This window comes from Drosophila willistoni (genome assembly GCF_018902025.1).
Source record: "Drosophila willistoni isolate 14030-0811.24 chromosome 2L unlocalized genomic scaffold, UCI_dwil_1.1 Seg139, whole genome shotgun sequence".
In the NCBI taxonomy this organism is placed as follows: domain Eukaryota; kingdom Metazoa; phylum Arthropoda; class Insecta; order Diptera; family Drosophilidae; genus Drosophila; species Drosophila willistoni.
Genome location: NW_025814046.1, coordinates 494016 through 521090, shown reverse-complemented (window position 1 = coordinate 521090; position 27075 = coordinate 494016). Strand labels below are relative to the sequence as shown.

The following is a 27075-nucleotide window of genomic DNA, read 5'->3' as shown; positions in this document are numbered from 1 at the left end:
TTTGTCATGTAGTTGGATCCATCAATCTAACTTTTACTGGTCAAAAAAAATTTGTTTGTTTTTTACAAAGGTTTTTTAAATAATATGAATAAGTCTATTACACATGTTGGAATAGTTTGAATTCGTTTTCAATTAAAATTTATATCACAATGAATTCCATTTCTTTTAAACGAATAAAAGAATGTGGTCAAAGTTAAAAGGATTGTGGATGGGGGCTTTCCTTTGTTTTTTTTTAAATTAAGTTTAAAAGAATTAGATTTTTAGTAGATTTTTAGAAATTTTACTGGCAAGTTGAAATCTAATCTGAATATTGGAGTTTATAGGTTTAAGAAATAAACTAAGATACAAAAATAACAAATAAACTTTGAATAAGAATTTTAAAATCTCTTAACTTAATTTTTCTGACATCTTTTCATAAATTCCAAACTTTTTGAATTACAATTATTACTCATTCAATAGAAATATAAGGGACACAAAAGATTAGCCTTTTAATTCATCTTATGAATGTATCCTTTCATATAAATAAATTCATTGTCCTGTATGTAAAAAGCAAATGGATGATTAACCTCAAGTGTCATAACACTATCATTAAGTTCGGTTCGCCTGTTTACTGTAAAATAAAAATAAAAATCAAATTTGATATATTATATAAAGAACTCTTTCAAGGTAAACTTACAATTCGACCTAGGTGCAATGCCTTCTTCATTCATTTTGAAGGACACCGTTTGCACCAAACCATCTAAATAAATTTTAGACCCATGTTTGGCTATTTTTGAAAAAGTACCGACTCCGAAAATCGAGTACATGCGTCTATTAATAAGATGGTCCTCGAGATAGTTGGTATAGAATTCATTAATTATTGGCAAACTGACATCTATATAGTGAAACTCCAGTTGCTTATGCAGGTGAAAGGTATTGAAATCTCTCAGTCTCCTTTGTAGTTGAGGTAGTTCTTGTGGATTTTTGGGTAAAACGATCATCATCGATATCGTTGAGTTTGAGAAGGGCATTTCTATAACTTCTGCCTCCAATTCAGGTATCATGTTATATTTTAGTCGCAAATGCCGATTCCTCATCATTGTTATTGTGCGCTTGCTAATTCCATCGTTAAGAAACGTTCCCTGCAAGATTAGAGAACTGAGTGGATAGCGAAAGTCGGCCTCTATATGAATAAAATTAGGCATTAAAAAGGCAGTATTATCACTTGGACGTTCAACTGGTACGAAGATATTTTTACCAGTACACTGATTGATCCATCTATTAATGGTTTTTGAAATTTCTCCATGTTGGGAGAAGTTAATATTAAGTGCTCTCATGTTTAGATACTTATGGATCAATGAATCGTACGACGCTGATACAGGAAACCGACTCGATACATAAATGTTTGAGAGCATTAAAAATTTAACTGCCGACTTTTGCTGAAATCTATTGAGAGCATTTCGCACTCGTTGACCAATCTCATCATTTGTACCATTTAGATGTAGAAACCTTTTAATCCGAGCCCTTACGCGTTCATCTCCAGCAAAATAAAGAGCAATCAGATTGACTGACAGTGAAAAGGGTGACATTACAGTATTCTGCATGCGAATTTCTTCATCATAATATTTTCCAGCACAAATTGAAATCGAAATCAAAAATAATAGCGAAACTTTAAAAGGAACTGCAAAGTAAAAAAGTCAGAGTTACTTAAAAATATTTTGAGAATCATTCTACTCCAACACTTACTTTTCATTTCCACAATTTTTAAGTAAATGAGCAGCATTTGGTCTAAATATATTGTTAAAAGCTTTTCAAATTTAATTTGTTATAGTAAATCAATCATTGCTTTCGTTTTAGCCAGAGATTTTTAGTGTAAATTGATTTAGCACGTGTCACGACAGCTTTAATAAATTTCACATTTTCCAATTCTTAAAGTTTGTTGAGAATTTTCTCTCAACTGAATAACATGAATTTCCTTTCGTGTCATTCCAATGCAATATGACATTCGATTTCCTCCTCCTTCATGTTGCCATCCATTAGAGAAAGCTGTCACTGGATATCAGAGTCAGTTGAGTTGAGGCTGATGTTGATGATGATGATGACGATGGGCAGCCAATATTTAATTAAAATGAATCATCTTTTAATTAAGTACAATATTATTGAAGTAATTTTTATGATTTTTCTCACTCATTTTCATTTTTGTTGTCTCTTTTTTCAATTTGCAGCATGTCTTCCGGTTTAATGTCATGTGTGCGAGAAAATTCGCCACCTTTGGAATTGGAAATGGAACGGGAACGTGAACGTGAACGCGAACGGATACGAGAGCGTGGAGGACCATTGTCATTGCCATCAGAGAGTGGCGGTAGCAGATCGTCACATGATTTACACGGTGCCACCACCTCAACACCCATTTCCAGTCCAGTGAGTGGAACAGGAACAGCAGCAAATGATGCTGATGATAATATCACAAATGCCGGTGAGTTTTCAAATGGATGAACATGTGAATAATATAACTGTAATTATATAGAAATCTTTAGTTTCATGGGCATATTAAATTGATTTATAATTATTACTTCATGGTTTGTCAAGAGTTTACTTTATTTTTGTCGTCTAGTCTCAATTGAGAGTTTAGAGTGTAAAATGCTCCCTTAAGTTTGGTAGTAGTTTAAGTACATCAAGTAACTAGCAAGCAAATACTTTAAAAAGAGAGCTTTATTAATGTAATGGATAATGCAACTAGCCTAGTCTATTTGGCGAGGGTTTCTTATAGAGTTTAACAATTACACTTCCTATATGAAATTAGCTTCTTCATTATTCGTCGATTCTTCTTTACTAGTTGTTCTTCTAAGAAATACTTCCAAAAAAAATTATATTTAATTCCTTTGTTTGCTTATTTTTATAGTCAAATCAAACAAATAAAATTGTTTAATATATTGTAATAAATCTTTAGAAATTGACAATTTTATAAAACAAAGTTAAAAATCTAAAAAAAAGGTGTTATATGTCTATGACTTATTTATATATAATTTACAATTTTGTCCTATTATAGTTATTTTATTGTTACTCCATATTTTTGAAACTAAATATTATATATAGGTATTCCAATTTTTGGAAAGTTGTTTTTGGACTAACACTACGGGTTCTATACAGATTCATATACATTATAATTATACTCTAAAGACTTATCAAGGAGTAAGAAAAGTTTGTATAGACAAGACTTCTGAAGTGACCCGAAAATAACTTTACTATTTCAAACATTTATTCACAGTAACAACAACGATCCCTAATATATAGAAGTTAGAATTAGAGAACAGAAAGCTGTTTCTTTCAACTAATTCTCATTTATTAGGTATTTAATAGATATGGTTGCAGCCGCTGATTTAATGTGCTAATTCTTCTTAGAGAAGGTGATTTTTGGGGGAGAACACGTACCGATTTATATTAAATTTTATATATTTATATTTATATGTATTATATACACACACTTATTTAATTCAACTAGTTTAATATGGGTTTTTGGACCCTTTTTGTCCCAAAATATTTTCTGATCTTAAGTTAAGTGTTGTGATTATAGATTACCATTTCTCTTATTCAGAAGCTCATATTAAAGGTTTTTCTACAAATTTGATATATATGTAGTTACCTAGTTATTGGTCATGTGTGAGGCAATGTAACAAACTCTCTTCTAACTACCACATCTCTCCCTCGCTTACTTCTCCACTCTGCTATGGCTTTGTGCAAAATTGTTTTTACTATGCGAAACTATGAGTATTGCCGAAACAATAGCCCACAAAAAGAGTCATACATATACATACTTAAATATGTATACGATGATGGACCGTTAGTTTGCTTTAGTTTTTATATCTACTAGTATATGTGCATAATTAGTTGGGTCGGGCGGCAGTGGCACTGGCAAATGCCACCGCATCTCATTCGCTTAAACGCGCAAACAAAAGCCCACAGATAGAGATACAAATACACAGAGCTAAGAGGGGGAGAGAAGGAGACAGAGATAAAAGTTACCATAATACATATTCAGATTCAGATACATATATAGAAATATGTACATAAGTATATGCAACTAACATATGAGTCTAACTTGGCTGCCAGGCTGACTGGCCTTTGTTTTGCAGTCGCCAAAGCGAAACTCCAAAACTGAATTTTTCTGGGCTTAATGTTTATGTAATTGTGGGTAATTCAATAATAAAAAAATAGAAACAACATATACAACAACACAAAGCACAACTACAACTTCTACACGTGCTAATTAACGCAGTTGACGACTTTCTACTACTAAATATTAGCTTCGTACTTCCCAAATGACTGTATTTATTTAGATGCAGAACGACAAAAATCGACCCACTAATGTTCTATAGCCCACCAAGAGGAGCTTAGGTCTGCGGGGGTGACAACCGACTACATATAGTAAACCTTGTATTTGTCGTTATGACAACAACAAAAACACATTAAAACAGCCTATAACGGTGCATTAAACAAACAAATTCAAAGTGTGGTCAGAGTGTTGGGGGGCCCTGGCACAGTGGTCTGCAGTTAATGAGAAATGTTATTGCCAATTTTACGAGAGAAACACCAGCCAACTTTATGGCCAATTTTAAGGCAAGCTGTTAATATTAATTATAAATTTAATTTGTACTTCTTGCTTTCTTTAGAAACAAGCCTTAATGGCATAAAAATATATTTAAAAGGAAATTGCAGTGAAACTTTAACTAAATGGATTTTAACAGAAAAATCAATTTAATATTTTTAACAATTTCTACATCTTTTGAGTACTTTTCTCTAATTACTACTTCTCCTTATTAAGAATTCTTTCTGGAAATTAGAACAAGCTTAGTATTTTTTATTATATAAATTTCAATTTCGACTCCAAATAACAGACCAAATGGAACATTTTTATATTCTTCATTTGGTTTTAAAATAGAGCAAGCAGTAATTCAAATTTATTGGGTAATTATATAAGCAATGTATAGATCCAAAATTCAATACGCAGAAGTAGAGAGAGTTGTACCTGACTTGTCACTTGTTCTTATTATAAACTTATGGAAGTTGGAAAATGTTAGCAACAGACGTCATTGAAATACTTCTTTGGTAATGATGTGATAAATAGATTAAATATAGATTCTCTAAAAAATACAAATATCAAGTCTGACGTTAATAAATAACTTGAGTTGGATACTGGAAATATTAAGGTTAGATTGAAATAGTTTCATTTTTAATCGATAAAAATAGCTATGAAAACGTTTAGAATTTAGAAATATATGTAAATCAACGTTGGTTTTACTGACTTCTACATGCATAAGTTTCATAGTTTACTCCAATTCCATTTTTAAACCACTGTGCCAATGGTCTCTGTTAATCACTTAACAGAGCTCTGTTGAGGTGGTTCAAGCAGTTGTGGGAAGTGCAGTGAGCTAATCGCCACGATTTGGCCAACTAGAGTGGTTAGAGTACTAGACGGGTCTATGGCTGGCTGGCTGAATGGCTAAGACGACTACGCAGCAGCGGCAGCGAGGCCAATAGCCAATAGCAATAATAATACAAACAAATTTTATACGATTACCGATTGTGGATCCGCCGCCGATGGTTATGGATGGATGTCGATGACTGTTGGGGTTCGTTGTTTTCGTCAATTTCAATTTCAGTTTTGGCGGTTGTGTGCCGGTCTGTTGGTGTGTGTTAGTGAGCTGTATGTGCGTCTGTTATTTCGATTTCCATTGCTTCAATTCATTCTGTTTGCTCGGCTCCACCTGTGCACAGGTGAAATAATTACACAGCACTCAGTGACCCATCGGGGAAATGAACGCGTGTTGCACTAATTCAATTTGTGACTTACGTACCGATTAAAGTTCGAAATTGGGAATTGTAATTGAAATGTAATTGAGAAACATAACGAAAAACATAAATTCAATTTACAAGAAACAACAAAACCAAAACAACGAAAACAAAGTTCACAATTTGTTTAATCAATATTATCGAGCCAATAAGTGAAGTGCAAAATTGTGTATCAGTAAAATTTGAGTTCAAAAGTATCTTAAAGATATTCTCAACCATATTTTGTTGTGGTTATAATTTGCTTTGTTTAGTTTACAACTCACATGATTTGACTCTGTGTGCGTGTGTGTGAATAAATAAATATTTCTGGAATTTCACAAACAAAAAAACATCTGCATCTATTTTCATCGAGTGTTTTGTTTAAACAACAGGTAAAACACGAAAATATTTAGAAATTTTTTGCCTGATATTTTTGAACTTTTGCTATAAACTTTCTATGAAAAGGAGCTTAACAGTTTTAAGAGGAAAACTTTAACTAAATACTGAGTTTACACATTTTGAGAGTGAATGGATTTGGTTAGACCCACAGATTACTTTGTATGAATGCTTATCAACTTCTAATTGAAATATTTATTGTTCTTCATAAAGATTGTGAAAGTAAATTCACTTTTATAGGACACCAAAAGCCACTAAATAAACCTTCGAAATGTTGCCTTTAGGTTACACAAATTAATGTTCTATATAATAAACTAGAAAAAAAAAACTAGACCAACAATTAAAGTGCTCAATGATTGTAGCAAATGCGGGCATGGCAGGGGTATTATATAATCTATTTCTATAACTCTCTGTACACCATGTCCAATGAATGATTTTTTTTTTGGTTTGAAAATTGTTGAGCCATGTAAGCTTAACACTTTGTCACAAAAGAAGGAGAAGCAGGGGGAAATGGTAGGGTTTAGCTGTCGGAGGAGTAGGAAATGTGTGTCACTATCATCACTTGTTTTTGGGAACTCATCGCGTCATTATGTGGCACTCGCCAAAGTTGCGCCATGGCCAAAGACGGGCGGAGGAGTAACTTGGTGGAGATTCAATTGAAGTCAAAGCCCGCAGACGCCTCTAATTGAAGTGCCATGAATTGTGTAATCAATTTCATGCGCACACAGTATTTTCTTTTATTATTATAGTTGTTGTGGATTTTGTTGTTATTGTGATTTACGATTTGAGTGTGAAAAAAATCTATATATACTATATATAGTAACACATAAACTGATAACTCACGTCTAACTTTTGAATTGAACGTACATGGGGAAACGTCTCCTCAGCGATTAGAAGAGCTGCCAATTATTTCGCTTATCATAGTTATCATTTCTCAATTGGAAAGTTACTATTAAAGATAGCCATGCGGTCAAAAGCCCCATAGTGGCCTTGTAATTCTCAAGTGCTAGAATCATGACAGACGCGATTTAAATAGATTTTGAGCCATTTAAGCAAGAACTTAGTAAGTCGGTAGATAGAATTCTTCTATCACCACAAAACGTGACCGATAATAACAATATAAAAGTTATTATATAGAAATATGTACTTAAAATACATAGCTTTCAAGTATCGCCGGCTTTTTGGTATTTGAAGTCGGGAAAATTTTTTTTTATTAGAGATGAAGCACAAAAATCCTTTCCCTGTGGAAATAAAAGGGCAAAACAAATCATTAAAAGTTACATAGATTGACCCTAATAAAGAACATAGTTTAATACTTAAAAATTCATAAAATATGTAATATAAATAGTGAGGATGGTTTCTGATTACATTTTAAAAGTGAATATACAAGTTTGGATGGTTGGCCACAAATACCTTTCTATATAGTCTACCAAATTTATAACTTTGTTAAATTGTAAACTCTTATTAATTGGCTATTCAACAATTTTAAAGAAGTTATATAAACCAAATATAAATAAATGTTTTGATTTGAAAACTCTAAATGTAGTAAAGTTAGTATCATAAGGGTTTAGTAGGGAGATAAGACTTTCAATAAGATTAAAACGTGCGTCATCTGTGAATTTAGTTTATTTATTATATAAATTTTGTAGATTAAATTGGTAGCTTTTGTCAATTGGTTAACTTTTAAATTCTAATCAATCTCAATTGTTCTCTATTCTGAGTTGGAAATTGGAAATTAAGAGATGTATGGACTTGGTTATTGAATCAATTTAACAATGAAGAATTGACAATTTTATATTGGTTTTCAAGTAAAATCGAATATTTACTCTGATTATAAAGAAAAGTGAGTCTGGGACACATTTTTCTAATAATTAAGACCCATCCAAGTCCATCTAAAATGCTTTTTTCTTTATTCTTCACATAAAGAGAAATCAAATTCCATTCCGAGATTCCAGACATATGTTGAAAAGCTTTTTAAGAATTGTTGGTATCAAATTTCTAATAGAAACATGGCGCTAAGAACCAACAATTGAATTAAATTTCATTTCAAATCATGGTCATGCCGTTAGATATTAAATATTCAAACTTCCATGTTCATTTTAGCCTTCAATTGGCAGAATAACTGACTGACTGACTCTCTTTGAATATCGATTCTCTGTCTATAGCCTAACCTTAATGCTAATTAATCGGATATTCTTAAAAATAGAAAATAAAGCCGACATGTAACTATATACACATATATTCTATATATATATATATATATATTCCTTATGTATTTGTTGAAGGCCAAAAAAGCAACAGCAGCCAGAACTTGCTCAATCGTAAAAGTTGTTAACACTTGAGATATTCGCGAGGCGAAACACACAGATGGAAATAAAAAACCAACGCAAAGAATTGTGGTGAATTGTGCAATTTCTGTTGCCTTCTTTTCTAGTTGTTGTTGTTGTTATTAGTGGTATTGCTGTTGTTTTTGTTGTTGTCTATATACCATTCTAGACAAATGAATTAAGCACTTGTTAAGCGGATAAGCAACCTACACAAACCAATGCCAAGACTCTCTGCTGAACCAGGGCAATAGAAAACAAAAAGAAGGGGCGTGGCACAACCACTTGACCTTCCACACACACACACATACACAAACACAGAAACACTCATATATAACATCCGCTCACATAGTTAGTTACATACATATAACAAGTCTCTCCAATTACTGCAACTTTTTGCTTCAAACAAAATTGTTAACTGTCATTTTGGATTTTGACATTTTGCATTTGGCAATTTGCTAATTTGCATTCAGTTGGCCTGCCCCGCCTGATTTCTTGTTGTTTGGCTGCAATAGTTGGCAATGATTAATTAATAAAAATTCACCTTTTTCTGTTTTTGTTTATGGCCATTTCAATTGAGAATTCAATTGAAATTGGTGTCAGCAAGCAGCAACCAACTGTCTGTCAGCAGCAGCAACACCTACAAAATGTGAAGATACTACAAGAAATCTGCCTACACTGCAGTTAAATTTCAAGTGGAAATGACTGAAACAATATTATGTACATTAAAAGTGAATAAATTATTTATAAACCACAATTAAAATATGCAATAACTCTTTGAAATACCCTCATTAAGCAGAAATAAAATAACTCACAAATATCTTATAAGTTATTAATTCATCTAAAAGTTATTTTTGAGTTTATATGTTGACTTTTGTCAGTTATTTTTTTTGTCAAACAAATTTTTTAAATTATTGCCGAAGTTACAGATTAGAGTTAAGTTGAAGAATTTTCAAATGTTAAATACTGGGGAAATAGATAAAAATATGTTAAAATTTAGTATGTTTTACCACGATTAATTTATACAGTTGTACAGTTTAGTGAAATTTTCTCTTACCAAAGTGTTCTATTTCTTATAATTTATCTTTTAAAGAAACTGAAAAACTGATTTGCTAGCTAGCAAATTAGCTAATTTCCGCCCCTTGTCTGATTCGTCACTTTGTTACTTCGGTTGTTGTTGGTTTTATTAGAAGATGGATGACACCACTTTGATTGTGAATTATAACTCAACTAAAATCTAATAAATTTACAACAAAATATAATTCACAATAGTAAATCTTTTGCGATACATAACATCACCAAATCAAATGATGTAATGATCTATGTATATAATATTTGACTTATGGAAAATCAAGGAAAATTATCTAGTTTATTAGCTTGGCTGGCAATTTTACAGTTCAGACCAAAGAATATGGTCATGCTTTCTCAAAGGATGTCTCTTATTTACATTGATTAAACACAAAGAAGAGAACAACCTACTACTAGTTAACTATCTTTATAAACTTATATTTAAACATAGATTAGTGAAACTTTAAACTTCCATCTATGTCTTAATGTCTGGCAATTAGCTATGTTCTACAAAAAATATATATCACTTAGTCATGGGTCATAAACTTATTGTTTTTAATAGGTTTACTAAGAGTATATTTAGCTGAATTTTTTTGTTAGTCTTCTTAAACTACCCGGAAAAAGTACAGACTTAAAAAACAAACGAATCATCGCCCACATAGAAGAAACAATCAACAAATCACAGCTTAAAGAGTGATGACTGAACACAAAACTTATTCAGTGATCAGTTGAAGAAACTTGCCTCATCGACTTTTAGATAAATTACACAAATAATACTCTTGCCGCTCTGTCTGGGCTGATGTAATGCTATTTACTTGATGAATGTGACTCACAAGTGGAGGAGAACATATATAGACAGAAGAATCTGTGTTTGTTTTTATACAAACTTAAGCATCAAAAAGTTCTGTCAAAGTTGTTTAATTGCTTTTTTTGTTTTTTGTTATTACTGTAAAGGAAAAGTTTCAAAGGGGAGTTTAAAGACTTTTAGATTCATTTAATTTGATATAAATATTGTCTAGATAGCCAACAAGTCTTCCTCTCTCTCTCACTCACCATCTGGGTTTGCGCAATTTCATTAGACCAAAAAGCTAAACGAAGCAAAAAAGGGTCCCTAAGCAATTAGGTTACTAACAGGAGCAAAATAGAATATGGAGAGTCTCACCTCACCCAATGGTGATAAATAATAGCTCCATCGAGGTGGACAGTCCAGACAGATGCTCTTTACCAGACAGAATTTAGGTATATATACCTTCTTTTTTTTGGGGCTCAAACGCGTATGAATGACTAAGCAATGACCAGCCCCAACGAATATGAAATTTATCAAAAAACATACAACCAACAAAAAAATAAAGAGAAGCAGAACCCGCTTTATTTAGCTACGAAACAAAGTTCGCGTGCCTCAAGTGAAACGTGATGGCACAAACAGCACGTGACTGGCATATTGTCGTCCATATCAATATCAGAGACTCCGAGTGTCTGTCAGACTAACTGACTTGCCCTAGACTAAGTGACTCTTTTCGTATAGAAGTTCACCACCTGCCAATCCACCTAGAAGGTATACGAAGCCAATAAAGTGTACAATTTTGTTCCGCTTGGCTAGGTCTTTAGCAAAATAGAAGAACTTTCTATTAACCTCAGTGTGGCCTGCTCAGCTAATCAAAACTTGTGGAGGGTTACACCTGCATTTAACTTTCATTTATTTTGGCATGACACACATCTTAACAGCAACAACATCATCTCTCTGAGTCAGAGGCAGAAGAAAGAGCCCAAAAATTTAACTTTAAATAAATACTTTGACTCATTGGGTCAGCAAATTGTCGCCATCTACATATACTCTTTGGAAATTTCAGTCAACAATCAGTAGCATTTACACTGAGAAAAGGTGTTCAAATAACACACAATCAACAAATCCTCCAATCAATCATCTAAAATAACTCTTTCCATATGACCTCAATATATACAAAATTCTTCGTTTCGATATGCTATGCAAACAATTGGCCTATTTCTGAAATGTAAATACTGTAAAAAAATAACATAAAATTAATATAGAGTAAAGTCCATTTGATACCTTGTAATTTTTGTAGTTAAGTTAAGGTAATTCCTATATAACCTAGTAAACTGGCGTCTTATATTCCCTACATCCACTTAAGTCGGGTCTTGGCAAATCGTTTCAATTGTCTATAATTGTGTATATTGTATAATCATTGGATTAGATAGCATTTTGGTTTAGGTTTACTTAATGTCGCAAATATTTCGTTGTCTCTTGTTTAGATAACATTCTATTTTAAATAAAGTATTTTTTATGGATTAGGTAATGCAATCGATTAAATCAAAGTGCCTACGATTTAAGTGCAAGGAGTTATAGAATATAGTCTCTTGAGATAGAGGTGAAGTTTTAGTTGTCTAGTTCCATTTATAATCGTAAAAATCTATTTAACCGTGTTTAATTAGGACCAAGATTAATTTTAAACTTTATTTAACCTTGATTGATTGGGATTTTTATGTTGCCTTTCCATCATTTTTCCACCATTTATAAATGCTATTTGACATATATGAGTAGAGCCTTTACTTACTTCTTCTACTACTGTTTAATCCATTTCTGACATCATTTGATACAAAAGCCTCTTTCTACACGCTTTTCTTTTCTTTTTAAGAAGAGTAAAAACCGAATTTGAAAGAATAAATATATTATTTCTACGCAGCTTTTTAAATCTTTCTTCCATGGAATGCCTATAAACCATAATATAGTTTGCCTTTTTTTAATGTTAATTGAAAGCCATGATAAGCAATCGTAGTAAAATTTTGAATGTTAACAAATTTTATGAATAATTATACCTATTTAACATGAAATTTTATATACATATTCGCCAAAGAAATTCAAAATCAAATGACAGAGATTATTTACTTTTTTACGATCTGCCATTAATTTAGCTTGTCTTACCCTGGTTCTAATATACTCCAAACAATTTTTGAAATACTGCGACTCTCAGAACTCAATGTGTGAAACGCATTAAACCAAAGACTCTTTTCTTATCGGCATTAAACACACATTGTTCATATGTAGTTACACACCCACAAATATGTATACAAACATTATTGAATTCTAATACAAATGAAAATGAAATGAACCATAAACACAAAGAGGCAAGTCAACATCAGCAATTAAATTGATTATAATTTACAATTTGTGGCTAATTGTGTTTATATGCCTAAGACAAAACGCAATAGGCCAGAGCAAGAGCCAGAGCCAGAGCCAGGGCCAAGTTAGGGCTGAGGGAATATTTGGCGTGTTTTTGAGTCTATTGGCTTGAGCTTATCTTGGCAGATTGTGTAAAAAAAAAGCCTTAGATTAGATATGACCTTGTCAAATCGTTTGAGCTAAAATAAAAGAGAAAAATTGCACACGTTTCTCTCTACCAAACATTTCGCCACTTCCGCTTATCATTATCACGCACTCTCTCGCACACATAATGGGTCGCCCTCTCTCTCTTTGCGGGTTTTTGGGAGTTCCCGCTTTGTGCCATTTAGTTTTCGCTTTTTTGCCTATTTATGGGCATGTTTTAACAATTTTTTTTCTAATCATTCCATTTGGTTTGATTTGATTTCATTGCTTGTGCTTTCTTATCACCTTTGATACCTCTCTTTCTCTTACGTAGTAAGTCTTTGTCAAATGACAAAGAGTTCTATTAACAATCGATTGGCTCAACATTTGTTTGTTATATTTTCTGTAATATTTCCTGCCGAGTATTTTAGATGATTTTTCTAGTTCTTGGGAAATTCTATTTTAAACAGAAATTAATCACAGTTAGCCAATAGAAATAATGACGTCTTCTTTTGTTGTGAACAATAATTGGTTTAACAGAAATAATTCAATTTTTTTTTTATTTTTTGCACTTTAACTTATGAATGAATTTTTGGGCTGGGAATTTTGGCTTTAAATATTTTGTAATTATCAAAAATAAATGATAATCCGTTTGGTTTTGTGGTATGTTAAGATATAGACGGGTTTATACAAAATTTTGAAATATAGAGAAAGAATCTTTCTTATTTGAGAAAGTATATAAATTGTCATATACTATTGAGATTATTGAATCATTTGAGAATGTTAATTGCACACATACTTATAAATGTTTTGTATTAAACGCCGAAAAATACCCCTCTATTCCCTGGCGTTTGCCTTTTTTATGTTCTATATTATTATATACATATTTATATCTAATCAAATCTATTTACAAACCGTTAGTTTATATGATTTCGTTTACAGAATGACTATACTCTAGTGCCTTTAAGGTTCATTGATTTGTTTGTTTTTTGTTTTCTTATTATATCCTAATCTCCACTGATATCATTACTTATGGGTGACCTTCAGAAATGTGTAAACTGTAAAAAAAAGAACAAAGTAAACGTGGTTAAAGAGAACTATGAGTTGACTCACCTATGCTTGTAACTTTTATTGGAATCATAAACAGTCCATGGATAAAACTAGTGCTAGGTCTGAGCTCTTTCTAATGGGAAAACTTCTATTCTCCTCCTCACACCTTTTTCAAGTACCACCCACTTAAATACATATGTTAGGTTCAAACAGCTTATGATAATTGCATTTGAAAGTATTGCAAATATGCAAATGACATAACATTACATTAAAGCCTTTTGTATATGCAAATGACTACATTACAGCCTTTTGTTAGGTGTAATGTATAACATAATTCCAATTCGATGAAAACTTAGTCAGCTTACATACAGATATTTATAATATTAAGTATACGCCACATATGATGGCGTGTGTGTTCATTCATATCCTGCAAGTTGACATCATAATTTTCAATGTCTTAAATATTCGTGATTGCCAACCATTTGGGATATTTTGTTTTTTTTTTGCTCACAGCAGGCCGCTAGCTTTTTGTGAGAGTGTGAGTGTGAATTAGTTTTGGGTTTTGTTGTTTATTCCAATAGAGACACAAAAAATACAAAAAACAAAAAAATGATTTCTGGGCGCTAAATTTAATTCTGTTTTGCTTTGTTTGCCTTGGTTCCTTCTATTTGCAGATCATCATCAGCAGCAGCAGCAACAACAACAGCAACAACAGCAACAGAAGCGCAGGCGTTTCCATCCATTGCGCAATTTGCGTCGCATCTTTCGCCGCCGCACTATAAATACAGCTGACAGTTCCACATCATCGTCAGGTGTAGGAGGATCAGGAGGACCAGGGCCAGGATCCTGCAATACATTGCCACCGCCAGCGAGCAGTTCCAGTGAAAAGAATTTGCGTAACGTCACAACAGGAGCAAATAGTTCACAAATCGTTGGGGCCAATATCTCAGCCATCTCATCGCCAGCTTCGCCATTGAATAGCGATAGCTATCAAACACAATCGCTGCCCAAGTCGAAATCCCATCGCGATGAACTCTTAAGCGTTTTGCTGGGCAAAAAGAAGACATCATCGAATAAGCAGCAACAACAACAACAGCGGCGAGAACAGGAGCAATTTGTCGATAATTCATTGTCTCAAACGGAAGCCATGTATCAAACACAACAACGTCAACAATTGGGTGTGGCTGTCTTTCCCGACTCACTAAATCTGAGCAGGAATAGCAGCAGCAGTTACTACGCCGCCGATCAAAGGCAACGACATCGTCATCTACGCAGTGTTGGCGATTCATCACAGGAATTCCTTATGGGTGAGAGCAACAGTTCTGCCATGGCTGGTGGTGCCCAAAACGCTGACATGTCCGATAGTCAGCGTAGTCTAAGCGAAGGTCGTCTACTGGATGTGGATGGGTAAGTAGAGTCCTCCCACCAATCTTTGAACCTCCTTCTTCATGATCCTCTTCTCCATTTGCAGTGATTATACACGAGAAACTCTTTCGCAATCACATGATAGTGTCTTCTCGGAATCGGCCACAGCCAGTAGTCTATCGATTGTATTAAAGGTAAGTTTATTTTAGCTTCTTGGATTAATATTTTCCCATCTCCCCTTTGGATCTCCTTTTTTTGGGTGGATTTCAATTCAATTTGATTCAATTATGCTTTTGTTTCTCCCCTCTGTTACTTGGGCAATTGATGTTGACTCATTTCTTTATGTTTTCAAATTTGTTACAAGGGTGTCTCGTCTATTGATTAACTGATTTTTATCATATAATCACAACAATTGTCATTCCATTTGTGTTGATAAATTTTAATTAAAAAGAAAGTTGAATGAACTAAATATTGGACAACAAATAAAGAAGAGGGCAACAATTGGGTTCCCTCTGTCGTAATTTCAGTTTGTCATTTTATGTTGTTTTGTAATTGGTAAAATTGGTGGAGCTATGAGTCAGACGACTAAATCATTTAAATCATTTACTCAGACCAGAGTTGACAAATATAAAGAAGGGAAGAAAGAAGAAAAAAGATTCCAACTTTGTTAACATCGTCTTCTGAGCCTATAATATTTCTAATTAATATATCATTTTATTAGGCATTCAACTATCTAAACTTAATGTTCATAATTCTTTCTATGAATAATAGAATATGAAGTAGTAAATCATACCCTGAATTAAATATCTTACCGAACCTTTTTGAACCCAAGTGAACAGGGAGAATTATTAAGTTGATGCAGTCTTCCCGTACAACTTTAATTACAACATCCAGTAGGAAGTAGGCAGCCTAGGCTTATCTTTAATATTCAGTATAATACAATCTATGATTGACCACACCCTTTTTTCGACCCCCAACTTCAATTTCCTATATTTAATTACAAGCCAAGTTAAATGAAATTACAAAACTTTTACTCTTGCCCAATTTCAAGTGTAGGAAGTAGAAAAGTTGATTATAATGAACTAGAAAAGTTATCTAATAAGTTGAACGTCATCATCTTCGTCATCATCGACATCATTGGCAATATGCGTCATCATGGTTATCGCAGTGCATAATCAAACTACAAGACCAAAGTGGATTTTCGGTTGTAAGCAAGTGAAAAGAAGAAAATCTAAAGAAGCCAATGCACGCGTCATAAAGCAACTGAAAACTAGCTGCAAAACTAGCCAGTCAGTTGCAGTGGCCACTAAGTCGCCCCCGTACACCTCTTCTCCTCCAGACCTCCAACCCACTTCGCCTCCATTCCTCCTCCCTCTCTTTGCGTCGAGTAGAGCGCGTGGCAATTTGCGGCTTCTTCCTCGTAGCTGTTTTGTTACTTCTTCTATTGGCTTTGTGTGTTCGGTTTCTGGCCAAACGAGTTGCTAACCGCTTCTTGCTATTCCACTTTTTTCCACTTGGCTGTGTTGCGATGCCTTCTCCTCCTTCTGCTTCTCCTCTGGTTGCAGCTTATTTGCCAACCTGGTTAGCAAATAAATCGCATTTCTTTCTATTTTTTCTATGCTATTGAACTCCTGCAGAGTTTTCCGCTAAATCAGTTTGCCTCGAGTCACTTGATAGTCAACATCGCGTCTAATATTCTTCGATCGCAATTGTTTTAAGAACTAAAACTAAATAAATTTATTGTGGGTGAAGTTGTGCAAATAATTGGTTATACATTATGATTGTGCCACATGTTCAAAGTCGAAAAAAATATATAGAAAATACCGTTTAAAGCTTAAATAGAAAGTGAATAATGGGATACAGTAATCCATTTGAGAAGTTAGACAAAATATTGTGCTTAAATTTTATTAAATATTAATCAAATATTAATCATACATCAATTTTATAGAATTTTTATATCAAAAGTAAAGGTGATTAAAAGGGGCGAAACGATAGATCTTGGCTTTTCTAATTATTCTAGTCAACTATTTTTGAAGTTTTAGTAAAAGACTTTTGTCTGGAGATCTATAAATAAACACAACAACTGATTGACGAACTTCGATTTATTGACACAAGCTGATCACAACGATCCTAGAAATTAACTCTATTTTTTATTGAAATTTTCTCATATTTCACAAAAAATGGCCATCTTTTACTTATTCTTTACCTTTCTGCAATATTTCAATTTTATAGACATCAAGAAATTAAGATTTTTTTGAACTAATCTACATTTATTTACCGTTAGTTGTATTTTTGTTTTTTGCATTCATATTTTTGCTGCTTCGATTTTTGAAGGTTTCTTGAATACTTTTCATAGACGGTTTCGACAAAACCATAATTTTATATTGAAATAACAGGCATATCTTGAAGGAATTTCTATAATTTCGAATTCATTAGTTTCATTTAAATGCTTCAACAGGCTTTTCATTCTATTTTTTAAGAATTATTACTTTTCCTTTTGCATTCTTAAAGTTTTCTCTAATTTCTTTGATTTCATCAAAAGCAAACCTTATTGACTTGGTTGTTCTCATAAAATCTTTTTCTAAATGCCTGCCCATGATGTTATTTTTATTTTTTTTCAATTTTCTGCCTATTCAATGGATATTTTCACGACTAATCGACATGCCAATAAATCAACAATATTCCATCCTATATGTTGCATTCTTCTTTTTAAAAGAAACTCTAAATAGTGTAGGAAAACACATTTACTCCGTCATTGGCTTTTAACCAGTTTGATGAATTAATTGTTTGAAAGAGAAGTAGAAAAAAATCTAGTTGATGACCATAATGGATAAAGTAAATGACAATGCAGACGGGCAATTTTCTCTGCCTGGGAATAAAGCACACACACTGCTAGATAGAGATGGTGATGATGATGGAATGATTGGGTTGGGGTAGGTCGGTTAGTTGGTTGGCCGGTCGATATTAAGTGCAGCCACCATTAACTCGAACAACTTGGAATGACAGTAACGTCGACGACAACGACGACGATGACAATATGGTAACACGGTAACACGCATTGACAATGACTGCAAAATGCTGAAACTACTGGCGAGTAGTCAGGAGCAGGCAATCAGACAGAGACAAATCATCAGCCGGTTTAACCTAGCCCCCTCTCCTAGATGATGACAACGACGACGATGATGATGATGATGATGATGGGGACAACATGCATAGGCATTTCACACGCTATATTCCTTGGCCAGTCGTTTATCTAAACTGAAATGCAACTGCTGCACTGTTGACCAAGTGACAAGCTCTTAATATGATTATTTCCTGGCCATGCAAATTCAATTTCGGCCTACATTAGAGTGATAGTTAGTCTCAGTTAGTTGAATGTTTTTTGGCAAGAGACTTCCCGTCTGGGCCTGCTTGCTTGCTTTGAACTGGAACTACAGCAATTGCATAAAGGCAAACCTACATATGTATCTCTATGATAATTTCCTTATCCATTAGTTTTTGCAAAATGTTTCCTGAATCTTCTCATCTCGGTTGCATCCGCATTAAAATTTTGTTTTTTTTTCAATTTTCAAATTGCATATTTTCTCACATTGGAATGACCATTTCTGTTGTTGTTTTTGCTCTTGTGAGTTGTGTTGATTGACCCACTTTGTGTCTCATGGGTGAAATTGCATGGAATTGAATTGAATAACGATAACGAGTTCGAGTTTAATCGAATAGCAGATTGACGTTTAGTTGTAGTTAGGGATACATATGTGTGAGAAAAAGAGATCTCTCCTCCTGCCTGTTGTTGGGAATGGGAATTCTAGAGCTCCCCTGTTTATTATTATTTACCATCCATATCCACAATCTCAAGCATCTGTCTGTGTGTTTGCCAACTTGGAACACAAGTGAAATGATGCAATTGTGCATTTAATTTGACACGATAGTTTTGCCGCCCACTTGACCAACTGTTGTGTATAGTCTGCTGCTGTTTTATACCCGTTAAAACAAATCATGAGCGTTGGCATAGGGGGGGTAATCACAAACCTTTTGTAGCTTTTAGCTGAATCAACAATTTACTTAATCATTTAATGCTTGAGGTGCTTCTCCTGAAGTTATCTATTATTTTTTTCCAAATAACTTTTGGGTCAACAATTCTTCCATTAAATCTTTAACAAGAACTAATTTAATAATTTGTGTATTTTAATAAATTAAATATTGATGAAAAAAAACCAACAATGAAAATAGTTAATTAACTATCAAATTTAATTTGGAACGGACTTAAAAAGTATTGAAAGCACTTTTAATATAATATAAGTAAATTTTTTTATATACTCTTTTTATAGATGTTTGGAAAAGAGTTTAAAACTATATTAAAGCTTTAAACAGAATTTTTAGCCAACTTATTGTTTGATTTGTACGATGAGAGAAGAATTTAATACAAAAATAATTGAAAGTGTTTTTAGATTTCCTGATGAGAAATATTTTCGGAATATTTTCTAAGTTGACCAAGTAGTAAAATACCTTTTTCCGTTAAAGGGGATTACTTGCGAGGAGGGTCTCTAACCAAAAAATGGTTTCCCTGGCTTATGCCACATTGATTTTCTTCTGGCAATTGACAATAAATCAATTAGTTGAATTCCCCAAGCCAAATTAGACTTAAGCGCTAAGAAAATCCCCAAACTTATGGTTGAACCATTGGGACAACTAAGCCAACTTTAGTATGGAATACCCTTGAGATTGTATTTGGTTTTCCTTGGGATTACCTACGCCCATGTTTTTCTTTAGCCGTTACATGGATTTGCGGTAATCAACAATGGCGTGTGGGCCGGCGGTTGCCTTGCAGAGTGGCCCACTCCACTCTCTCGGCAAGTGTGCCAATAAATCAGTGAATGTGACGCCGGGTGAGACTAGGTGGAGAAGGAGGGGAGAAGCTTTGCTCATTTGCTTCAACGACTTAGACAGGTTTAGAGCACGGACCTCTAGACATTTAAGCCAGGTAGGTGGCGGAATTTCTAGGTGCAATTTCTAGGCAGGTAACTAAACCTGATAACAAAAGGGTTAAAGGTTTTCCATGGATTTTGGGTTTTACGTCTTTTTGTTTTTTGCTGTGACATTTGCTTAAAGCCAACAGCTCGTTCTACCTGAGCTCGTAACATTATATAAGATTTCTTTTGCCAAAGAATTACATGGAATTTTCTTAGTTCAGTGAACTTTTTTCAAATTTTATTTATCGTATTTTGTTAGTAGTCATTGTAATTACGTGGATAATTAATGGCCAAGGTCTTTAACCTGCCTCAGATTGATACTAAATCCTCGAAATTCAAACAAAAATAGACATTGTATTAGAGTAAAGAGAGAGAAAAAGAGGCAGAGACTAAAACAGATGGCAACGTCACGCGTCAAGGCAACTGAAAAATGAAAACTCTATGCACAAGGAAGCAACACCTCAAGACTCCACTCTGTGAGCGAGGGAGGAGAAGCAGAGCAACTGAATTGCAAGAGGGAGGAGGGTGGAAATAGACTGAGAGCAAGCGCCTGGGCCTAGGTCTTAGGGTGTTTATGTAGAAGATGAGGAAAAGTGTATCTCTCAGTGGCAACGTGTTTACATAAGAAACATCTTCACATTTAACTACACTGACAGAAATAAAACTTAAGTATAAAAAGTGAAGATAAATTCCAAGGAACATCTTAGATAAAGCATCCTTTTGTTCTACATATGTAGATCTTAGCTAGAAAAGTCTCAGATATAAAATCATACGATAAATTATCAAAATATAAATTTAGCAATCTGTATATTGAAAATGATTAAAATTTCAACTTTAATTTTAATTTTTGTTTTTGATTTCAATTTCGCAACGTTTGCAAGAACACTAGTTCAGAATTTGATTTCTCTAAGTGTATTTTAGTCCCTTGATGATCCCTAAAATGAATTTCGTGTGTGTTTGTGTGTGTTTAGTTTGTGACCAAGTGGTGTTACCCTTGAATTGCTATCTCTACTGACAATAAACAGATTTCCAATATTTCGTTCGTTCATCTGTCTGTCCGCCTGTCTGTCTGTCTTTCTGCCTGTCGTCTTTCTGTCGTTGAGTTTTACTTACTTATCTTTGAGGTCTAGGTAAAAAAAAAACCCAACTTGAGACGCCACCATTTTCATTTTCATTTTCGATTTCGTTTTCATTATTTTCCATTTCACTACGTCTGCCTGCGACCGACTCGGTCTGGGCCTGGGACTGGGACTGGCAGATGCGCCCTGTGGCATATGTTTTTGTCAGTTGCATTTGGAACTTGGTTGCGCCAACAACTCTTGGCTATTGCTCTGTGGCCTCTTTGCGGAAAGTGAAATCGTTCAGATCACGCGATCGCTAACAATAGCCCTTATTAGTTAGTTAGTTAGTTAATTAGCTCAGAGAGCGGGGCGTAGAAACTCAATAAACTTATACAAAAAATGGTAGCCGGAAATGTGGGCAATGCAAATTTGCAGCCATTTAAGCTTTCATTTACGGTAAGACGACTTTGGCATATACATATATAAAGAGACAATCATAATGTTAATCCTTAAAGCAACTTACTCACTCGACATATATATCCACATCAATCAGTCAGTTGTGGTCTCGTTTACGGAGACGAGCCTCTTTTTGAAATGATTGATTTTAAGCAAAATCCCTTTAAAATGAAACTCAACGGCGGCGGTGGCGGCTCTGGCGGAGGCGGTGAGAGTCGTCTGGGCCGCAGTTGTTTGCGTGCGCGATTTGTATTCCGCTGGAAGAGCTGGGTAAATCCCCCAAATCCAACCCATTGAGACGATTTTTTTATCCCCAATTCTATCCTTTCTTATTGTCTTTGTTTTATTGTTTCTCTTTGCAGGCGGAGCTCACAGATGTTTTGCGTAAGAGACGCAATCGTCCCGATGCCTCCGATGAGGATTTGGGTCTGCCACGCAGTCCTGCCTCACCACAGAGACGTGCTGCTGGAGTTGGTGCTGGGCAGAGTCGGAGTGTCAATACTTCGGGAGGTCTGCCCTCATCACGTGTGATGCTCAATCATCATCACAGTCACAATCACAGTGTTAGTCACAGTCACAGTGAGGTCTCATCGCTCAGTCTGTTGAGTGTGAATAGCAACGATGATCAGCATCATCATCATCAGCAGCAGCAGCAACAACATTCACGGGTATCCACTAGCTCTTCAATCTCTATGGGATCGGACATATTACGTTCCCATCCCGATGATGAGACGGATGCAGTTGGTGGCGAACGTCATAGATTATCCCATGCAGCGGCCAAACATAAAATGGCCATTAGGCCGGCTAAAAAGAAGGGACCAAGTCGTCAGCATAGACGTACCCTGGAGGTGAGTAGCCGTGGGACCACCTTTTGGTGAATAGAAAACTAACTTCAACTCTTTCCCATAGACTTCTATACCCGAGGCCAATGAAGAGCTTCTTAAGATGAGTCCCAGCCTAAGAACCATTAAAGGTGAGTACAAAGGAAGTGCTAGAAAGAAGTTTTAGTTAATCTTTGACTAATTTCTTTTAGATAACGAACAAGTCAAGTCCAAGACACGGTCTTTGCCACCCAAGACTTTAACTGCTATGGCTCCAGCTCCAGTCACCTCATCGACCACGACCACGACCACAACAACAACAAAGCGTACCAAGACAATCGAGCAGACGACTTCTTCTACTCAGGTCTTTGGTCTACGCTCCAAGGTTAATGCATTATTCGAGACACGTGGCGAATCGTCCACCGATGGTGATGATAAAGCCGCTGCCACAGCGGATTCTCCAGCGGATGGCTTCCTTAGTCGTCTGATACATCGCAATTCCAAACGTAGCATTGCTCGGGCCAACGATGGTCTCGAGGATGTCGACTCCAGCCAGAGTGTGGCCAAGAAATTACAAATATCCACCTCCTGTCTGGAGGCCACTTCGCGAGAGCCATTGGTGTTGCCCGACAAATCGAAAAGTGCCACTTCCCATGAACAGCATATCCAGGAGACGCGCCAGATCATTAAGCGTGAGATACAGAATGAGGGAAGACATGGTCTCAATGCGATGGTCAGTAACTATGGTGTCCATCCGCAACCGCCGACGGCCATTAAACCAAAATCTGGACCAGCTGCTCGTCAGCGTTATGTGCCCCAAGAGTTGAGCCAGCCAACTGTGGAAAAAACATCCTCGAATGATGTTACCAATTTGCTTTCAAAGAGTTCCAGGGGTACCGATACCTTTCAATCCACAACTTTGGTGCGTGAGCAACAATTCAAATCGGAACGCAAAACGGCACGCATTGTGGGGCTAAGTGCATTCCAACAGAAGTTGTCACGTTCCAATGATTCAGTTGGTCAGCATTCGAGTTCTTCCAACTCGCTGGAGACTAGCACAGATGAACCATCTCCTCTATACTATGAGGAGAAGCAAAGGAAGACGGTTGAGAAATCCAGAAGTTTCCGGAATTATCAAGAGGAGCGTGAGGCAACCAATACAGAGATCTCAGCTATGCCCAGTTTACCGGATCTATCTATAAGTTTTCGTGTCCCTTCCTACTACAAGCAGCAGCAACAGCAACAGCATCAGCAACTCCAGTCACCTCAATCCCCAACGGCCAAATGTGTTTCACTTGGCTTTGAGATCAATGACAACAAATTGTTGCAAAGTCGAGCTGAGTCCTCGGGTCATTTGTCCACAAAGACGACGATGGCGACATCGACGCCTTCACCTCAACATAGTACGAAACTTTTGGTGACCAGTGGAACGGGAAATATATCGCAGATTGAACAGAATATTGATATGATAGTCAAATCGCCTTTGGTTAATGTATTGAGAAAATCTGCCACAGTGGGTGAACATTTGAGTCCGGATCAGCCGCAGAGACCTAAAGTTTTGGATATTAAACCACCTCCAGTGGCTGCCTCAGTTGTGGCATCTCCGAGTCCGGCTAGTCCTTTGGCCAAGAATGCTAAACTGGCCACGAATTCGCCTCCATCGACACCCACAAAAACCACGAATAGTCGTCGTGATTCTCTGCATGTAGAGCAGATGCCAAGTGAACCCGAATTCATGAAGATTCAATTGAATCGTGTGGATCAGGCACGTTTGTATAATAAGACAAACCATTTGGTTTTGGCCAAGAATGTTAAGGTGGCCAGTCCAAGTCAAAGCAATTCCACGACGGAGCGCAGTCAGAGCACAGATGATCTGAGTCATCGTCGGCGGAATAGTGATGAAGTGGAGGCCACCATAGAGATTGTGGAACGACCCATTGTGAACCAGAGGGCTGTAAGTGCCAACAGTGTGGCTTCATCACCCACTGTAACAGAAGCTCCGCCTGTTTTAACCCCTGCCGTGCCCACTGTACCAAAGAGTAAACCTGAGACGACAAAAAGTAATCGCCTGTCATTAGAGGATCGCAAACGTCTCTTCCTTAATGAGGATACACCCAAGGTGGTTATACAAGAGCAGCGTAAAAAGTCGTTAAGTAAGGTGGAATTGAGTCCTGCTATAAGCAGCATTCCCCCCACCCCCAGTTCACCTACAACTCCAGAATCAAGCGATGGCGGAGGCAGTAACTCACCATCCATAAATTCTGCACCTGTGGTTCTGCGTAAAAAGTCCTTCGGCAGCTCTATTAATGGCAATGCTCCAGCTGCAACGAGCAAGGAGGATGCCACACCAGAACTGATGAAGGTCTTTGCACGTCGTTCTCTCAAGGTAAAGGATGAAGAGGTCGTGGTAGTGACACCTGCTGCTCCTCCAACAGTAGCGCCATCCACAGCAGTTCCCGCTCCAGTTCCATTGTCTAAGAAATCAGTTAGTCAGAATGTGGATAGCGATAAGGAGAATCAATCAAATAGTGAGGAGAAATTGGATAAATTACAGCCGAAATATGAAACCCAGGTCAGTAGTGAATCGTCCAGGGGAATTGGACACCACCATCACCATCATAATGCCACAAATAATCGCAATTCAGTGGCCGATTTTCGTAATCTCAACAACAATATCAACAATAATAATAATAATCAACAGCAGCAAAAAGTCCAATTGAATGGCTTAAATGGTCAACAGCAGGGTCAACAACAGAAAGTTGTCTCCTATTTGCCACCCATTAAAATTAGCCAAACAGGAGGAGGACGCAACAACAACAACAACATTAACAATAACAACAACAATACAAATGGTACCAATGGTCATATGAGATCCTCTAACGAACGCTATTCCCTACAATTGAAACCAGCCACCGCTACAAGCACAGTCACTTCGACACCTGCGACTCCTGCGCAACTGGCATCAAGTGCTCCATCTGCAGCTGAAGGATCTGTTTCAAAGGCCATAGAAAGATCAGCCACAGTGGGTGAATTCAAGGGAATCCATCAACGACGTGCCGAATGGGAACAAAGGGCTAAGGAGGCATTGAAATAAAAACTGATTTACTAAGAGTTTAGTTTTAGTTTAGTTAGTATATATGCTGACTGTGTACCTAGATGTCCGCGTTACCCGCTTCCCCGCAACCCGAAACCCTTGAGCCTGCGCCTAGGCAAATAAGAAAGAACAGAAAAATTGTTATAGAATAAATACAGAAAATACAGAATATATAACATATATATTAATAATATATGGGATCATCAGTAATCACTAAAATTTGATGATAATATGTATGCATGTGTGTGCCCCTCACATCCAAAGAAATCAGTAGATATATAATCTGCAGCTGGTTCTATATGTAAATCTGTATTTAACCCACCCCCCTTTCATCCCTTACTACCCTTTTTGTGTATTGTTTTTCGTTCGATAACAAAATTTCATTAAATGTTTAGTTTGTTGTTTAGTGCATCGTCTTATACAAATAAAACAAAAAGTAAAACATAAAAACAAATAAAAATTTAATATAAAAAATGAAAACGATTTAAGGACTGTGAGTAAAATTAATTTAAAATACCTTAGATATTCGAAAAAAAAACAACAATTTTGATTTATATAATTATATATTATTATTTTTAAGTTGATAAAATTTTGCGAGCTTTCAATGGTTAGAAACAGGAAAGAAAATGTAACAGAGAGAGAGATGATATCATACTCCTATAATATTATGGATTAACCCATGTTGTTTGTATCAACAATTTATATCTAATTGACCAGATTATATCTATATGTTTATGTACATAGGTTAAACAATACAACAAAAAACAGAAACAAAAAAAAACTGCAACAAAATCTAACTAATCAATAAAAAAATATATAAAAATATGAAATTAGATACTTTTTTCGTGGATACATGTAAGTCCTATAGATATAGTATATTTGAATGATCAGTTATAGTCTTAGTCTAAGGTAAGAGCAATTCCAAAAAACATCATTCGGTTCCACTTCTTGGTTAACTATATATAGAGTATATATATTTGCCCATATAGACGCATTCACTAAGCTCTAACAATTACTCGGACCAGCTGTTTCTCATAAATGTAGCCATTTTTCATATAATTCAGAAATATAACAAACAAATTATAAGTATATAAATCTAAATAAAACAAATTGACAAAAAAATAAGCAAGAAAAACTAGTAATCAACTTCATTTTGACCACGACGACTTGAAAATGCCCTAAAGAATTTATTGTTTCAAAAAAAACTTTTTTATAATACTATACTCTTTAATAAAGCTTTAAAATGATTAATGAAAATTTTAGATAATAATTTTTTATTTTAAAAATGTAGCTATAAAAGTTGCAGAATTTTCTTTTTTTTAAATTTAGTTTTATTGTTT

The 27075-nt window shown here is 35.2% G+C and overlaps 2 protein-coding genes across 5 annotated transcripts; one reads left to right on the top strand and one right to left on the bottom strand.

Annotated features, from left to right (window-relative positions):
* Positions 1 to 464: 464 nt before the first annotated feature.
* Positions 465 to 2233, bottom strand: LOC111518991 (intracellular coagulation inhibitor 3-like). Of its 3 annotated transcripts, XM_023177493.2 has the most exons (5): positions 2167 to 2233; positions 1726 to 2059; positions 1509 to 1660; positions 677 to 1121; positions 465 to 610 (listed from the first exon to the last, which is right to left on the bottom strand). In XM_023177493.2, exons 2-5 carry the CDS (start codon positions 1760 to 1762, stop codon positions 489 to 491), a joined length of 756 nt encoding a protein of 251 aa, XP_023033261.2. In that variant the 5' UTR covers positions 1763 to 2059; positions 2167 to 2233; the 3' UTR covers positions 465 to 488. The 3 variants fall into 3 exon arrangements, with proteins under 3 accessions (XP_023033261.2, XP_046865409.1, XP_046865410.1); XM_047009453.1 differs by having other exon boundaries at positions 677 to 1660; XM_047009454.1 differs by lacking the exons at positions 1726 to 2059; positions 2167 to 2233 and having other exon boundaries at positions 1472 to 1571.
* On the top strand, positions 2205 to 26141 carry LOC6638302 (ras guanine nucleotide exchange factor P). 2 transcript variants are annotated; one of them, XM_002061540.4, is made up of 6 exons: positions 2205 to 2455; positions 14643 to 15375; positions 15440 to 15527; positions 22183 to 22668; positions 22730 to 22793; positions 22854 to 26141. In XM_002061540.4, the coding sequence occupies exons 1-6, from the start codon at positions 2206 to 2208 to the stop codon at positions 25733 to 25735; spliced, it is 4503 nt and encodes a 1500-aa protein (XP_002061576.2). In that variant the 5' UTR covers position 2205; the 3' UTR covers positions 25736 to 26141. The 2 variants fall into 2 exon arrangements, with proteins under 2 accessions (XP_002061576.2, XP_046865408.1); XM_047009452.1 differs by lacking the exons at positions 2205 to 2455; positions 14643 to 15375; positions 15440 to 15527 and adding an exon at positions 21589 to 21820.
* The last annotated feature ends 934 nt before the right edge of the window (positions 26142 to 27075 follow it).